General features: G+C 35.7%; 1 protein-coding gene across 10 annotated transcripts in view; it reads right to left on the bottom strand.

Annotated features, from left to right (window-relative positions):
• TBL1XR1 (TBL1X/Y related 1) overlaps positions 1–19274 on the bottom strand; it is a 177677-nt gene that overhangs the window by 34277 nt on the left and 124126 nt on the right. For 7 of the 10 annotated variants that reach the window (XM_024244458.3, XM_063722351.1, XM_009239551.4 and 4 more), the window contains 2 exons: positions 11287–11389; positions 408–553 (listed from right to left, as the gene is read on the bottom strand). In XM_024244458.3, coding sequence (XP_024100226.1) covers positions 408–553; positions 11287–11344 — 204 coding nt within the window. In that variant the 5' untranslated portion in view covers positions 11345–11389. Of the gene's footprint in view, positions 1–407; positions 554–11286; positions 11390–19092; positions 19186–19274 lie in introns of those variants that run through there. The other 3 variants (XM_054553018.2, XM_063722349.1, XM_063722350.1) reach the window with 2 other exon arrangements.

Here is a 19274-nt window from a genome sequence, read left to right on the forward strand (position 1 = left end):
ACTACTCACATGTAGTTCTTAGACAGGCAGTACCATCCAGAGTTGGCTTCAATTATAAACTGGTTTAAACTAGGGTATATTCAAATAATGTGAGAATTTACAATTTTCAGGCCAATAATTATGATCTTAGCATTCCACAGCACAATGCTGTTTGTGTTAATAAAAATTATTTATTAGTGTTTACTTACACAAACAGATTAAGGCAAACAAACTACAGATAATGGTCCTTACAACTAGGCACCAACACCTTGCCAGTGCAACCTGACTACTACATTAGGGATGAACTGTCTGCACTTTTGTTAACCCTGTGAAGCTAAAGTCAGAATACTGAATAAGCAAGCAAGACAGCTGACTTAACAGCATACTTAAGATGAAAAAAATCAGTATTTGAAATAAGTCTGCCTTACCTCATTAATACTAACTTCTGCTTCTACATACTGTAGACCTTTCTGGATGATAGAAATCAATGCAGCGGGTGGGACGAGGGCACCATTTATATTGGACTGACTGATATGGCTTTCTATACCAAAGGTAAATGCTGAATGAGAAAATCCTAAAAACAAAAGAAAAGGCATGAGAATTTATTTTCCTAGTGGCAACATGCTAAATGACACACAAAGAAAGATCACCACAATCTTTCGAAATCCCATTCTACCCATTTAAAATCCCAGACTAAGGTCAAGAGTGTGTGTGTGTGTAAACATGTCAGCCTTTACATGTTTTCTTTTTCTCTTCATGTACTCTTTAAAATTTCTAGTAAATACTTGATTATATAGCTTCAAATTTTCTAAAATGTCATGGTATACAACTTTTCTTAACAAAAAACATCAAATGTAAAAGGTAAAACAAGTCTTTGGAAATCATGTAATTAAATTGCTTCACTTAAGATAAATCAGGCCAAGACAGATTAAGGGACATTTAATACTTCTGTATTTTTACATCTAGAATTAAGGGAACTTTATTTCAAATTTTCTTTCATCCCAGCCCAGTTCAAGTATTCAGCATTTCTCAAAAGTGGTACACATAATATGCTTTAAATAGGAATTCACTCATTCTGAATGATCTTCATTTACTTCATGTAATTGTTATCTACTATGCAGTTATAATTCAATAATGTCTTTAAAGCAATCTAGCACTCAGGTAAAATCTGAAGTATTTAAATTTCCACATATAAATTGTCAAACATCTGATAAATTCAATATTTTGGAGCTCTTTGAAACTACTTAGGAAAACTAAAATAATAAAAATAAATTCAAATATTAAAAAATCATAATGGTTAAATCTCACTTTATGTATGAATTAAGTGCTTTAAAAATACCAATTCTTTGCCACTTAGTAATAACTCATCTATATGAAATATTTAAGAAATGAACAGCTAGCAAATGATTACCTGGTTTATAGGTCTCCATCAGCAATTACTTACTTTTAACTTGAAATACTTAAAACCAAAGCACTTACTTAATAAAAATCTCTTTATGTTGGCCTTGCTTTTTATTAATATCTAGTCAAAATTCAAAGGTAAAATTCTAACAAGCTGATAAACCAAGGGTGGTTATTTTCTTTACTGAAATAGTAATCACCATTTATCATTAAGTAGTAATTTCTATAAAGTATTTTAAACAATTCAATTAAATTGTACATGTAACACAGAATATTAATAAACATTTATACTAAACAAAGGAAATAAATACAGGCTTATTTTGGGCCTTGGTTAAACTGATTTAATCTATATAGTATCTCTGTTGGCTAGCCTGTCTAGCCTAGTTTTTTAGTGTTTAGTACATGTCTTTTTCAGATTTTGGGCTTCCACTCTTATACTCCTTGTGGTACTTATAAACAGTCTAGCAGAAAATACTGTGGGCTCACAAACAGCATGTGGCTAGGAAAATTTGGTTATTTGATAGTCAGAGTACACCTAAGTTGATTTTCCTTGTAACCCCCTCCTTCTCTCTTTGGAACACCTAACTCATTATGTTCACAACATCTAACCCACAGCGGAAAAAGCAAGTGGAAAAATGTTACCTCTAAAACCTTGATTTTAGCCCCTGATTTTGCCCATAGGCGAGATCATAATTAAATGCATTTATAGTTTTCACCTTAATCTAGGCTCACAGAGATACCAATGGGGCGGGGCGGGGGTGGGAGTGGAGAAGCACCGTTTTGAATTGTCCCTATCAGGAAGCCCACAACTACCTGAATATGAGTAGATTCCAGATCACCAAGGCAGAAAACAGAATAAGGACGAGGGAGGATGGGGAGAAACAATGAGAGACATAGCAGTAAAATCCTTAGTGAGGTTGGAGATTCCTGTTTTCAATTATATAACCCCTCCCTGAATAAATTCACAGTAAATCATCCATAGTAAAAACAGCCAAATGCCAAGCAGCTTAAGAGATTTAAGAAAACTTCAAGACAGAAGACATCATTTACAGAGGGCCTATACCATATGCTAGATACTGTGTACACACATATAATTTTATTATTTTATAATGTAATAGAAAATCACAACTAATAAATGAGAAAGTACAGATTCAAATTCATTCAGAGACTCTACTACTCCTCTTGAACAGTTAAAATATGGTCAAGGATAAAGCTAAGGGAGAGAGTGAGCTCCTGTTTCCTGATAGAAAGTAAAAGACTACATCACTGTTTTGTTTTCAACTCAGGGTCCTGGAAAGTGGTTACACAGTGCATGAAACACTGAGCCATCTTATTGCCATATTTACTGCCAAGGTTTTAAAAGTGTCTTGACTTATGTAATGCTTATAAATTTGAAGTACACGATTTCTGTATATTTTATTCATGGCTGCAATTTAAATAGTCAAAATTGTTAAATTTAGACTCTATTTAATTAGCTTATAGAGTTTAAGTTTAAAGTAATAATATGTCCAAGAATAGCCTAAGAGTTGCAGGTGGAACTGTGCCAATTTCTGGCTGGAATGTTGCAGATATCCTGAATTTGTTCTGTTAGACCAGGAGAAAAACTATCACAGGTGCTTACATGCATCTCAAGGTACTGCAGATGTACTTAAAATACTCTCAAATAGCAACGAAACATCCCTGAAGTAGTCATTAGCATTGTTTTGGCACTTCTCACTAATGTTTACCCTAGAGAAGTTCCAAACTTAAATGCTCTGCTTAAATGTTGAATTCAACTAGAATATTTTCTTTATTTCTAGCCATGGCATTACATAGCAGTTTAAAATTACTATGTTCAAAATCAATTTTCTTCTTCCCCTCCCTAAAACTACTTTTCCTTAGAAACTTCTGATCTCACTTCACTACACCTGAAAGTCATAGTCATCCTAACTCCCTGTTCTCTCTCGGTCGTTGGCATTTGACAATTTACCAAATCCTACCATCCTACTCCAAATCCTACCACTCTACCATCTGTAGATGCTCATCACCTTACCTTTTCTGCCAGATCTGCGTTTAGTCCCCATTACCCTTTGCTATATACATTTCTTTCCCCTCCTCCTCAATTCAGTACATATGCCAAGCTACAGCTAGACTATTACTTGTAAAACAAAAAACTGAACACATCACTTCTTGCTTGAGAATTTTCAATGATCCCCTTGGCCTTCATAATGAAGGTCAAACGCCTAATTATGGCACACAGTTGTTTTGGTAATCTGGCTCTTCTCTCTCTCCAGTCTCATCTCAATACTACACTCCCCATCTCACTCCCATTACACAATAAATTCAACTGGTGGCAAATTACATCTAACATCTTGAATATGCTGTGTTATATATCATGCCTCTGAGCCTTACGTCCTCCTTTGCTCTTTCTCCTATCTGAATGGAGGTGAAATCCTCTTTCACTACACCAGGGCTAACCAGTCTCTCCTATGCTGATCCTAGAATTTCTGTATGTGTGGCACTTACCACACTGGTTATCAGCTCTGTGGCTATGGTTGTTTGCCTGTGTGTGACTACTAGACTGGGATCCTGACAAAAGGGTTTAAGTCTAGTAATCCTTTAATTCTGGGAAACTAGCACATTACCTGAGTCAACAAGTACTCAATAAACATTTTTTAAATTAGAATGCAATTATACTATAATGTATTTTGGCACATCAAAAAAATCTGTGACTCCAGAAAAAGCATATGACTTAAGTCTTCCTTGGAAAAATCTAAAACTTGAACCAGTTTTGTGCCAGAAGCTATTTCCATTTATCTGTAAATATATATGCAGAAAAAGGCTTTTTCCAGGGACAGCTTTTGATTTATATAATAGGAGGCAAAAGAGACCACCTAAATCTGTTGGATGTTAAAATCCGGCATGACCATCTAAAATAGCATCCCTTCTTTCCAAGGGTAAGAGCAAATCTGATAGTACCTCTGTAATCAAGTACTCTAAACATTGACTAGGGTATTGAGATTTAAGGAGAAGAGAGACTCCAGAAAGAAATAAGACTGAAACACATGAAGTATATCGTCATTCAGTGACAGAGATGAGCAACGGCAGCTGGCAGGGAGTGGGGTGGCACGCATGAGATCACCAAACAGCCATTTTCTATAGATCGCTTGTTTCAGGAAGTGCTTTCTGTAAGGATGTTAGGGACTGTGTTCTCAAAGGGGAGTTAGTCGTATAGAGCCTGCCAACTCTACCTTGCAAATAGGCAATACAAGAATAAGAAAATGGACTCTGAACACCATGGTTATGGTACAGGATGACTAGATGAGACAAAATGGTAAAAAAGGCAAACCTTAAATATGACCACAACATACTGCCCTAGTCTGAAACAAAAATCTGATTGATCCAAGGTCCTATATAAGCTTCAAGTCAGAAAAGCCCAGCAAATTATACTCATGTTCTCATCATCAAATGCTTTCTTGACTCCAACTCTGTCCTACAGATCCAGATTTTAGAAAAGGTAAACAGGATGGGGAAAAAATGACACAGGGGATCTTTGTTATTGAAGAGCTAGATCTATACACTAGCCATAAAATTTCGTGCCCCAATTTTGCCCTTAAAAATACATGTAACTGTGAACATTTTATATAAATAATACTTTCTGAAATAATTTTAATAGCATCATAATATTCAGCCAGTAAATTATTCACGCCATAGCTGGACCTTCGAACTTTTCCAATGATCACTATTTTAAAAGAATCTCACCTCAAATATCTATATGTATAGGCTTTTGCCATGTACAATGTGTGTTGTTTTTTTCTCCTTAGGATGGATTCCCTCAAAAGCTGAAGGGGATATAAGCATTTTAAAGAAGGTTTTCATCATTGCCAAATTGCTTTCCAAAAAGATTATTAATAATGCCAAAAGCAATTTACATGTTCCTTATACTCTCGCTATGCTGGCTAGTCCTAAAAAACATTGAACAAATTCTCTGTTTGGCAATTATTAAAGGACCATTGTCCTTTGATAAATAAGTGTGTGAGCCGGAATGTGTAATACAAATTTCCTGTGTCAGCAAAAAATGGTAATTCAGCTTACAAAAAGAGGAGAAAAACTTATTTGGGGAAAAAAAATTGTAATTATCAGCATTTATGACAACTGCTTGTTGTTTATTGTCAATTAGTCATGGATACAACCATGTGTGTAAAATCAAGGTTATTCTATATTTCATTTGATTATAAAACAAAACTATATACCTACTTGCACTTCTGTAGCTGGTCATCTACTGATAAAAACTAAAAGGCAGACTGAAGGTGGACATACCAGACGCTGAGCTCTCTTCACTGCAGTTCTTCATGACTAGAAGCACATTACTGATAACCACTTTAACCTGACTCCATCGAATACACTGCTAATGTCTGTTCATAAATGGCACTGGGCATAAGGTACATAGGAAGGAATGGCCCAGTTACCTTTTTCTGAGTCAACAAAGAAACTGCACTGTAATATTCATTAGCCATTACAGGGCTAATGTGAAACTGCTACAATGAAACAAAAAAATGAATGAATGAGCTATATGTTACATGGTAGTACAGGTCAGAGCTTTAATGTTATATACATAAAGGTTAGTTTGTGCCTACTGTGATCACGTTTTCTAAATTAAAAAATAATAGTATATGGTTCTGATTTGTGATCTTACAAATATAACATTTAAAGTAATAATCACCATCTCAAAAAACAAATGGTATGGTACAAGGCCTGTATTTCTAAGGAGACGAAAATCCCGTTGAAAAAGTTAGTGGGAAAAAATGGAGGAAGGTAGGGTGCAAGAGAGATAAGGAGATCCTTCATAAACCAAACTCTTGAAGCCTACATGTATCATCCTTCTTATATATCATCTTGGTTCATACTGTCAACTTGACTGGATTGAAGGATACAAAGTATTGTTCCTGGATATAATTGTGAAAGTATGCCAAAGGAGATTAACATTTGAGTCAGTGGACTGGAAGAGGCAGACCCACCCTCAATCTGGGTGGGTATCGCCTAATCAGCTGCCAGCACAGCTAGGATAAAGCAGGCAGAAGAATATAGAAAAGACTAGATTTGCTGAGTCTTCCAGCCTTCATCTTTCTCTCGTGTTGGGTGCTTCCTGCCCTCGAACATCAGATTCCAAGTTCTTCAACTTTTGGACTCTTGGACTTACACCAGGGGTTCTCGGGTCTTTGGCCACAGATGGCTTTGGCTTCCCTCCTTTTCAGGTTTTGGGACTTGGACTGATCCACCAGTGGCTTCCTTGCCCCTCAACTTGCAGACAGCCTATTGTGGGCCTTTACCTTGTGACTGTGTCAGTCAATTCCCCCTAATAAGCTCCTTTTCATATATACATATATCCTATTAGTTATGTCCCTCAAGAGAACCCTAATACAGATTTTATATATTTCCTTCTTATATATCATCTTTCTTATAAATGGAGACAGTATGCAACATCGGTTATTTTTAAATAAATTTTTAAAAAGTAATACTATTCAGAATTACTATCTAGAAAGTTACTCATTTTAGTAACAAGGACATTTTGATTTTGCAATTCCAGTTAAGTCTTTCAATTATAAGATGCAACTGTTTCATAGCTTCCAACAGTCAAGTACAATATAAATGGAGAAGTTACGGAGCTCTTAGACATGTAATAGTTAAACCTAGTATCAAGAATTCTTTCCCTAAAGCAAATATACAACTAAAGCAAGATAAAATGACATCTTCTTATAGAAAACAGGATTTCTTATAAGAAAAACAGGTACATGCAACTTAGCATGTACCACTAAGTATTTATCTGCATATGGTTGCTAGATAAGTTATTAGGGCAATGAAATTAATGCCCTTGGGCAAACACTAATTAAAGGAACAATACTTTTGAATCAAGTTAATCATTACTTACAGTATTACACATTAAATACGCTCAATTTTCAAGTCATCTCAAAAGAGAAAAAAATCATTTTATTCCCTAGGAAATATTTGTTGAATAGGGAAGTCTAATTCATAAAAAGGCAGAATGGTGACGACCAAAGAAATTTGCGTAGGGTGAACTTTCTAGTGACAAAATTGCAAAAAATAAAAAGTTACAATAGTTAATAAAAACCCTACAATAAATAATTTTTCTTTAATTAGTTTTGATGAGTCCGAGGGATGGCTTATTTAAAACAGAGATGTCCATCAAATATTTGAGGCTGAATAGCACAATGTAAATCCCTTCTCCACAGCAACGTATTTTATAGGTGAGAAAAATGAATCTGAGAATTTATGTAATTTTGCAGGAGGGAAACTTTCAACAGATAGTATCTTCTAGTATTGACAACAGTAAAAAAATGTATAAGACTAAAACAATTTAAGTGATTTTCCCCCTGCAGATAGATACCACAGTCAACACTGAACAATATGCAGAGAACAAATGTTAAAAGTTCTTACATAAAAACAGTATTACTAAACCACATATTTATCAAAACATAAAAACTTTCATAATGTGTTTTTGGACAGTCTTTGATAATGAGACAGGCCAGGCGGAAATTTTATTTTTGCTTTTTGGAAGTCTTCACAAACCAGTCCTTTGAATGTCCCTGCACAAATCCCTCCTTTGCCACGATGTTCCTTTTCTGCTGTCTCCTAATCCAATTCAGTGCTCTATTGCAGGGAAAGCAGCAGTATAAAGATTCCAGTTTCTTCGGTATTACTTTAGATCTTTCAAGAAACATAGTTATAACCTAAGAGTAATTTAGATCGCATTTCTTAAGATATTGAATGACTAATTCTCAGTTAAGTATCATTTGTAGGTTGAGGTGATAAATATGATGAATCCCCAAAACAACCCAGACATTACTGTACTTGGTGATTCTGAATTAGGATCTATTGCAAAAGTAGCCATATTTAAGTATAATTGGAGATCAGAACCAAGAAAAAGCTTTGGAATAAGTGGCAAGTGCCCAGATCTAAAGCTACTATGGGCATTTGTTATAGGTGAGATTCTGAGTTCTGTCTGAACCCTGTCCTGAGTTCACAGAACTATAACATTCTCAAACTCTCTTCCATATCCTGTTTCTGGACGCAATTTCAAATAAATATCTCGTGGCACCCTTTAAGACATAAAAATGCCTCATTATTTCTGCTACCTCATTATTCCGCCTGACCCACAAACACAAATATACACTTTTAGTGGCAGCCCCTCTTTAGGATATGTTCTCATAGTCCAAACCTCAGCAGATATACATTCCATGTTTTCTACTTTATCTTGAATACTCAGCATAATTTTTTGTCAAGATATTGTGAATATGCTAAATACTTGTCAATTTTCTTGTCAAGTTCTAATTGTCCTACAACTAATATAGACCAGTGGCTTTCAAACTTTATTAAGCCAAAAGAATCACCTGGGGCATTTGTAAAATGCAGATTCCCAGGCCCCACTCAGTGTGACTCTGATGCAGGTAGTCAAAGGCTCAAACTTCAGAATTCTTACATAAGCAGTTCTTAAATTTATGGCAAGTTGCAGTCCTGGGAACTGCCATAAGTCAAAATGTCATCAGTTGAGACTGATTTTTCCCTATAAATCATAATGTAAATAGGAAGTTACAATTTTTACCAAGGGACTGGTTTTCACATTTTTAGAGATGTGATTTAGCATCACCACTACACTGTAAAGTCTAAAACTTTCTGAAGAATACACAAAGCACACCTAAGAACATACTAAACAATTATGGAGAGAGCTTGATGTATCAGTCTACCATACAAATTTTTTTTTAATTCTTGGTTTATTTTTATTTCAACATAAAACACCTTAAAACATGGAATTTTGAAGGGTTTTTTCTCTAAGAAGAAAAGCAAGTTTAAGAAGACCTTTGGGCCGGGTGTAATGCCTGTAATCCCAGTACTTTGGGAAGCCAAGGTGGGCGGATCACCTGAGGTCGGGAGTTTAGGATCAGCCTGACCAACATGGAGAAACCCCGTCTCTACTAAAAATACAAAATTAGCCAGGCGTGGTGGTGCGTGCCTAGAATCCCAGCTACTCGGGAGGCTGAGGCAGGAGAATCGCTTGAACCCGCCGCCGAGATCACGCCTCTGCACGCCAGCCTGAGCAACAAGAGCGAAACTCTGTCTCAAAAAACAAACAAACAAACAAAAAAACCCACAACTTTTGATAATATTTAATCTACTCGTTCAGAAATTAACCGAGAATATTATTTTACTGCTCCTTTTTACTGTTTTCTTACAGTAACATCAAGTATCAATTTGTGGACTTTTGTTTAGAAAAAGAAAAATATTAGTGCTCTCATTAACAACACTGAACCACAAGGTACTGCTGAGCTATTCCACTATTTCTAACTTCCAAAAGCAGTAATTTTATATGGTTCAACCTAAATAGTTGTTTTTACCATACACCAACAAGCCTTTACAATATATTTCCCATCTACTGATCCTTCACAATGGTTTTCGCTCCAGTGTGCAAAAGTCTCAAAGCTCTGGCTTAAAAGGTGATTAAATTTAAAAGCAGAAAGCAGAGTTTGCTTTAACCCAACAAATTTTTTCCCATTTTGGTTCAAAGTGCTACACAACAACTTTCAAACACAAGTATTTGAAATTGTTAAACTTGTTTACAAGTTACATATGTAACAATCACTAGTCACTACTTTTTCACTTTATTAATCATTTTATCTTATTCAAAACATTCTTTAGATCTGCCTTCAGTACCAGTCTACCAGTTTAAACAAAGAAAACAAAACAAGAGCTATTAACTTCAAAGCTTCATTATAAATTAATCTCTCTTTCACTCCCTGTCCTTCTGGACATCACTTTCACAGCTGTTACACCTCACACAGGGGCAGTGATGGTGCTTGGGAATAGAAAACCCCTACCCCCCAAAAATGCTCAGCACTGAAGAACAGCTGGGAACATCTCACCAAGCAACAGGCTCTCAGACCGAAAGCCATGTTTGTATTCCTTGTATAGGAAAGGACAACTAACTATGCCATACAAGAAGAATGATTCAAGTCTCAAAACCATAAACTGAGGGCTCGATATTCTACAAGCTTAGACCTCTATTTTATCCTTCCATCCTCCCTCACACTTGACTACCAAAATTATCTTTTTTATGGGGCACCTCACCTTACTACTAAAACATAACAGTAACTTTAAGGTATAATTTCTAAAATTCAATCTCTAGACCACGACATTTGAAATCACCAAATGCTTTCATTTTTTAGTAGCAATCGGCACTTCCATTGCAATTAATCTTTCTCATCATCTTATACCTCCACCCATACCCAACCATGTTCCCTCTTCTACTTTTAAATTTTTGCTTAATCCATCCACATTTTCCCTTGCAGTATTCCTTCTGTTTTATCTGTCAATAAAACTTGGAAGATCACTGATTGATTTAATATTAGTTGCAAGTAGCTTTCAATGATTTCTATTTATAATTACTCCCATTACAATAATAACAATTCAGATCAAGGATACACTTAATTCAAATAATAATTTTGAAAGCATTCTAGAAAATACTGTTAATTTAGTTTCCAAAATACTAACTACAATTAGGACCAACAACATTTAATTGGGAATTCTGGATATACATTATCAAACTGATGGTGGCTAAAAGTTTTTATGTTCCTACTAAACATATGCAATAATCTCACCTCATAACAAATTATAAAAATGGTCTCTCAACAGCGAAAGCCAAACTGTTACAAATAATTGCCTTGTTTCCAACATATTTGAAAGAGTCAGAGAGTTAAACCATGCAGTAAAACATAGCTTTAAAATGGCAGTCCAGACATTAAGGAAACATACAAAGTTCAACGGTTTGGACTGATACAAATTTCAAATGCATAAAAGATTATTTTGAGAATATTAAAATAATTTGAGGCCTATTTACTTTATAAAAGTACTCACCTGACTCTTGCAAGTATCTATATACCAAGAAGTTGACCTCATCACTGCTTATACTCATCTTTATTCCCACTTAAACCATGAGGTCACAACACAGGATATAACCCTAAAAATAAAACAAAGTTAATTATTTTCTCAGTAAAATATTTTTAAACAAGATGTAAACAATGTTGTAAAAACCATTTGATTTTATTAAATGATGTAAAACGAAGGTTCTACATTGCCTAATAATAAAACCTGACAAAGTTGCTTCCAATAGTTAGGAAAATGATTATACAACCAAAACATGGCTGGTGTTATTTTTCTTCAAAGTAACATACTGGCAAAAATAAAACAAAATTTTTAAGAGGGCTTTAGCATAATATTTTAATGATTTTATCAAATAGCATAAAAAGTTGCTCACTTTTTCTCCTTAACTGTAAAAAGAAGTAAATTTTAAAAATAAAAAATGTTAGTTATTTGCAAGAAGGCTGATTTAGTTAAAAAAGAATATTAGTTACTTGGGAAAAGACCATTGGGTGGGGCAGAACCATGAGTTATCCACTCCAGTTTTATCTATGAAACTTGGCAGGATATGAAGTCTCTATTTTCTCAACATCTCATCTGTAATGTTCAAGTCTCAAAAAGCTCTAGGTATGTATGAGATAGGCTGTAATATAGTTCCCAAAACTCAAATGATGCTCTCTTACTGGACATACTTAAACCTTAACACGAAGTGGGGGAAAAAAGAAAACTGAGGCATGACTCAAATATATCTAATTATACTTATTTGTTCTCATGTCAAAGAAATGACAAAGGAGAGAGGTCAGGAAACTTTTATATAAAGAGCCAAACAATAAATATTTCAGGCTTTATCAGCCATACAGCCTATTACAATTACTCAACTCTGCTGTGTGGTGCAAAAGCAGCAACACACAATATGTAAACAAACTAGTGTGGCTGTGTTCCAATAAACTCAACTTATGGACACTGAAATCTGAATTTCATAATATCATTGTATCATAAAGTATTATTTTTCTGATTTTTTTTTCCTAAGCACTTATAAAGATGTAAAGACCTTTCTTTGCTTGTGATTCTTATAAAAGGAGAGCAAGCTAGATTTGGTCCACAGAGTGTAGTTTGTCGATTCCTCTTTTAAAATGATATATTCACATCTATTCAGCATAAAGAAATATCTAACGTGGAACTATGCTGGCTGTCCTGCGACATCATGGATTTCTTTATGATATAGTTAACAGATTTAAAAAAAATCAAAAATTAACAAGCATTTGAGTAGGCTACCATGTGACAAACTGCTACTGCCCTACATTGAGGAGAAAGTGGTGACTAAGTACCACCCATCAAGCTTGTATCTCATAGGGAGAAAGACAAATGGGAGGCAATGACAATTTTCTAGTGGACACACACAGAAGAAGCCCTAGTTAAAGTTAGCAGTCTAGGAACACATTTAGAAGAAGTGTCCTTGGTATTCAGACTAAAGGAGGGGCCCGAAAACAAGGGTGCTTGGGGAAGGGAGGGAGTGAACAGAAGCATCCCATGAGCTGCAGCAGGTGTGGAAGGGCTGAGTAAGGACAGAGATGAGTAAGGCTTGAAATGCAGGCAGAAACTATATTCAGGAGGACCTTCAAGGCAGCACTAAGAGAAAACAAATCCATTAAACAGTTTCAGGAAGAGCAGGGAGAAGCACAGACTATAAAGAAGCTAGATTGGAGTAAGGGGAATTAGGGAGCCAAATTAGGAAGATATTGCAGTAATTCAGGAGAAGACTAAATCCTGGACTGTCACAGAGGAACACTGGGGTTCCAAAAATATTTAGGAGGTAGACTCAATGTTAACTGACTGGATGCATAGTTGAGGAAAAGGAAAGAATCAAAGGTTTCTCTCTGGACAACTGAACAGCTGGTACTGTCAATTACTGAGATGGGAAACCACAGAGGAAGAGTGACAATTCTAATATCTTCATCTAAAGAAAAGGTACCCTCTTCACCAAAAAAGTTAATTCAAAGAGTACAATTAATTTTATATAACCTGAATGTTTATTACATGCTTAATGGAATAAGTCAAATACTCCTTTGAGGACACTGGCCCAGGACACTGGTCTAGATGTACTATAGTACACTAGATGGTAAATGTTCTGGCAGGACACCTTGCTCAACTTTAGCCTAACCACCAGTAAGGTGTGGTATTGTGCTCGGCACACATAGCAGGCACTCAGTCAATTCTGAAGGCACGCTGAATTGAATTACTTTAAAAACAAAACATCCAACCCCATCCATGATGAAATTATGAGAAATTAAATCATAATTTGATCAATCATGAATATGTTTGTCACGGGGAACAATTAGCAACTATTTTATTTTTAGGATTTCCCAAAATGAGATGGGCTAGTTGGAATCCAACTGAGACAGACTGACAAAGAAACAGTAAGTTTTCTTTTCCCCTAATATCATTCAGTCCAAAACTTGGATGAAAGTATTCAACCTGCAAAGGTTTTTCACAATGCTCATTCTGATTAGCAAAGGCCATCAATTTCCCAGCTGAAACTAGTAACAAGTGATGCCTCAGCACCACCTAATGCATTCCAGGGCAAAGAAAAATACAAATCAAAATGATATAAATTATTGCTTATAAAAATTCCTGCAATAAATATATATTGCTGGTATATTTTTAAGTCATAATAAAAAATACTGAATAAGAGCAGGAAAGTTATCTGTCCAAACTGCTATAAACTGATCATTTAATTGATCATAGTGCTATATCAGTTCCCAACAATCAAAAATAAGTTTTTTTTTTTTAAAGGAAAAAGACCTTGAAAGGCTTACTTCTAAAACAACTTAAAAGCCTATGTGCCAACGAGTGAAATTAGAGAAAATGCCACTACTTCATGAGTGGACTTAATAAGGCTTTGCAGAACTTGTCCATTATGGTTTATTTATATAGCCAAATGAATGCTCTAGGATGTGATGTAGTCTTCACCTGCCTGCACAAGTACTAGATACTAGGAATCAGATCTCAAGGACTACACAAGAAGACTTACCACTATAGTTCCTCCATTATGGTATCTTTTAGAACGACTGTCTTTAAACTAGGTCACAAAACAGCACTGAGACACTCATTCAGTCTTTACACTTTACCACCCAGGTATCAGGCCTGATGAAGAGTATATCATGCATAAATGAAGTCCTGCCCTCGAAGAGCTTATGGCTTATTAAATAAACAGGATATTCAAAATAGACACTTCCTAAATTCACAAAGGATTTATTTGTATATTCTACCTGATCATATTTACTCATTCTTAAATAGTAACTGAGATCCTCCCAAAAATTATATCTTTGTAACTTTCCTCCTCTCAGAAATCACTTGTACACTCATAAAAGCTTTTATTTAAAATTCCAATCACTTATAGGCAATCAACTACTTAATTCAAACCACAGCTATATTAAAGTAGACAAAAGCAAATCCAAAATTAGTCTTAATATTTAGCCAACTGGTGGCTATATTCAAAAGTTCACTTAATATTGTAAATGTTCACCATGAAATATCATTTTACTGCATAACTTTGTAGACAATAATTCAGCAAATATTACAAAAACACAGGACTAGTGAGGCAATCCAGCTACGACTCATTCAGTGAACTGAATATGTACAGCATTTTCAGCATCACAAAACTGAGTTCAGCATATACTCGCTGGACAATTACTGCTCCAAATATTTAATCCTCTCCTAGTTCTTCTACACATCAAGTACTACTTTAAACATCAACCTCAATCAAGAGAGACAGCATATTCTTTTCTGATTCCATTCTTGAAGCCAGGGCCCAACTGTGATCCTCGATTACATAATTTTAAATTTAGATGACTGAAAAAAACAGTGAAAGAGTTATGGACACAAAGAGAGAAATAAGATTATCTTCTTAAATCTCCTAGCTATAGCACATTTTTAAGAGATCTGGACACCCTTTGCATGATCCAAAGTCAAATGTGTAATCGAAATTACTTTATCTTACAAACATAAGTTAGCCCAAACCAAAGTATAATTATAACTTAGACGTGACAAACTTAAATTACTTTTCCTTCTCTTTTTCATTGGAATCCAGAGCTCGGATGTAAATTAAAAATAACATCTTGGATGGCCTATATGATTTTAGACAAGTAATGCGAATTTTCTGGGTCTCTGTGTCATCTACAAAATGAGAAAATTGAATCAGACAGTCTCCTCTACTTCTAAACTTCAAAGACTTGAGTCAGTATAAGTTACAGAGTTGTAACAGGAACCTTGCAAGCTACCTGAGAGTATGAGGTCATAAAGCAATTTTTAAGAAAGCATTTTTATAGGCCTAAAAAATGTATTAGAAGACCAAAATCAGGGTCAGATCTCAGACAGACATCTCCAGGAATTAGGAAAAAGGAAAACAATAAGCTCATCTCATTAAGAAATATTTCAGTACCTATTGCACATGATGTTTATTAGGACTTATCAACCTTTATAAACACCAACATATAAAGACATAAAAAAACAGAGTACACCAGCTGGGCATGGTGGCTCACACCTATAATCCCAGCACTTTGGAAGGCCAAGCCGGGCAGATCACCTGAGGTCAGGAGTTTGAGACCAGCCTGATTGACATGGTGAAACCCCATCTCTAAAACTCTGACTCAAAAAAAAAAAAAAAAAAAAAAAAGACAGACAGACAGACAGAAAAAGAGAAAAACAACACACCAAATCAATTATTCATTAGTTAACTGAGACTTCTAGTATCAAATCGGTTTCAATTGTGATCTAAGCCAGGGATCTGCAAACTACAGCCTGTATTGTCAAATCCAACCTGTCACCTATTTTTGTACATCCCACAGGTAAGAATGGTTTTCACAAAATGCTTTTTTAAAAAACAGAATATTTGTTGTTTATGTGATGATAGGGAACACTGACTCATAATCTCAATTAAGCAATTTTTAAAAGTCTCAGCAAAGCTCTTGAGGCTTGAAAGCAGTAAACTATCATCCATTATATGATGAGTCAACTTTGATTTAAGTCCAAGTGTCATTAGCTACAAATTTATTTCTTTTCATACCCAAAAGACCTCTGATGAGCTGCCTCATTGCCCACAGACATTGACTTCAACTTCCTAAATGTATAAAAGTGATTATTTACACAGATTATAACTAAGATCCTTCTAAAACATAAAAATACATATCCTAGGAAATAATAAATATGTATGGAATAACTGAATAAATTACAGTCAAAGTATATCAACAGGGGAACAAAGAAGGACAAGAAATGAGAACACTAAGAGATAAGAAGATAGGTCATACTTCTGGTACATATTTTCAACAACTAAGCAGTAATCAGTCACAGAACTTAAGGTAAAGCAATGTCAGTCTGGCAAAGAATTAGAAAGTCAGGTATGAAAAATAAAAATCGGCCAGGTGCGGTGGCTCACACCTGTAATCCTAGCACTTTGGGAGGCCGAGGCAGGCGGATCACCTGAGGTCAGGAGTTCAAGACCAGCCTGGCCAACATGGCGAAACCCCATCTCTAATAAAATACAAAAATTAGCCGGCATGAGGCAGGTGCCTGTAATCCTAGTTACTCAGGACGCTGAAATGGGAGAATAGCTTGAACCCAGGAGATGGCAGCTGCAGTGAACTGAGATCATGCCACTGCACTCCAGCCTGGGCAGCTAAGTGAAACTCCGTCTCAAAAAAAAAATAAAAATAAAAATAAACTAAAATCAAGATCTGTCAAAATCTGTCTCACTAGCATAAAATACTGAGTTTGTCTGAATAGGAATCTTTATTACAATAGAAAGCTAATGAGACTTTCTCAACTGTGACTACTTATTCTAGCTTTGGAACAGACATGTTCTGAGAATCCTTTTTTTTTTTTTTTTTTTTGAGACAGACTTTCGCTCTGTCGCCCAGGCTAGAGTGTGGTGGCGCGATCTCAGCTCACTGCAAGCTCCGCCTCCCGGGTTCACGCCATTCTCCTGCCTTAGCCTCCGGAGCAGCTGGGACTATAGGCGAGCAGCTGGGACCATAGGCGCCCGCCACCGTGCCCGGCTAATTTTTTGTATTTTCAGTAGAGACAGGGTTTCATCCGAGAATCTTAAAGGGTGGAACACATACTAAAGCTTTACAAGGACAGTTAATCACCTGACTAGATGGGCACTCTGCTTAAAACTCAAATATTATAGGAAGAACAAAGACAAAAGGAGGCTAGGATAATAAATACTACCCACAGTAATGTTTATGAAACACTGTATTAGAAAGAAGATGTGGTTATTCCTTGGTTCCTCATGAGGGAAAAAAATCCTAAGTAACTCAGACTAGTAAGTAAATCAAAACTTGTGTCCATGGATTGGTTATACTCAGTCAATTCTCTGGAACGGCAAGAGTAAAAATGTCCAAAAGATTGTTCAGGAAGCAGAAATATGTGATTGATACAGCCCAAGTATCAAAGTATAGTTTTAAAAAAAACTGTGAAGAGATCAACATCCATTCCCCACAGGGCAATAAATGCTTGCTCAAATCGAGTGAAGACGACGCAAACTAAGTTCAGTACTCAGCTAATAGATTGACAACATACATATGTGCACTCACACACAACCCAGCTACTAGTAAACCTAGAAGAAAAAGGGAAAAGAAAATAGAGTAAAGATAACTGACATAAATTGGAGAAGGCTTCCAACTTTTATTGAAAACTAGGAGAAATCCACCATGAAACTCTCATAGGTCAATTTCACAGGGTGAGAGAAAACAGTTGGCAGTACTGTCATATAAAATGTACTATTTAAAAAACAAGCAAACAAAAAAGCCCACAGGGCACATGGGCTGGGAGGAAGAGAAGTACATCACTCCATAACCACACTGAGGCCCTACTGTGTACATTCCTTATATGTGCCCTACCAAGTCAAGTTACAGACTCTAACTGCAAAGTTAACTCTTAATATTTCTTAATAGAATAGTACCTTCTTAGAAGATTCTTTCTTAAAAGACACATAGCAATGTACTTCACTGTTAAGGCTGTTCAAGGTGTTCAAAACTTAAAATCAGATACGGTATTTTGTTATACTAATGACAAAATGTGATCAACTTTTTATTTAGCCATAGTAATTGGGATCCGTAGACCCCTGGAGTTCCCAAGACTTTTTAAGGGAACTGTGAGGTCAAAATTACTTTTATAGCATTACTAAGATATTAACTTGCATTTTTTACTCCATTGGCATTTGCACCAATGTTACAAAGCAATAGTGAGTACAACTGCTCACACCTTAGTATTACGAACCAAGACCTGATGGTATTACTAGCAGTCATTGTATTTTATCACCACTATGCCCTCAAAAAAAAAAAAAAAAAAACCTTGAAGAATATCCTTGAATGAAGCAGAAAAGGTGATATTATGAAAATCTTAAATGTTCAAATACACATCTTTTTAATATGCTATGTGCATAACAAAGTGCTAAGTAACACAGAGTTACTTCTGTTGCATACTAAAACGATGGTTGTCTCAAAAAACAGCACTGCAATGGTTTGAATTGCAAGTTACACTAGCCACTTTTTTCATGGAACAGCGTTTATACTTCAAAGAAGAAATGACAATATAGTTATTCAGACTGGGGATTTGGCAGACATTTTCTTGCAAATGAATAAAATGGCCAGGCGCAGTGGCTCACGCCTGTAATCCCAACACTTTGAGAAGCCGAGGCGGGTGAGTCACTTGAGGTCAGGAGTTCGAGACCAGCCTGGCCAATATGGCGAAACCCTGTCTCTATTAAAAATACAAAAATTAGCCAGGTATGGTGGCACGCACCTGTAATCTCAGCTACTTGGGAGGTTGGGGCAGGAGAATCACTTGAACCCAGGAGGTGGAGGTTGCAGTGAGCCAAGATAGGACCACTGCACTCCAACCTGGGTGACAAAGAGAGTTTGATTTCAAAAAAGAAAAAAAATACATTAGTAAGTAACAGAAAATTTCCATTTTAATATCTGATA

The sequence above is a fragment of the Pongo abelii genome, chromosome 2, assembly GCF_028885655.2.
Source record: "Pongo abelii isolate AG06213 chromosome 2, NHGRI_mPonAbe1-v2.0_pri, whole genome shotgun sequence".
Classification (NCBI taxonomy): Eukaryota; Metazoa; Chordata; class Mammalia; order Primates; family Hominidae; genus Pongo; species Pongo abelii.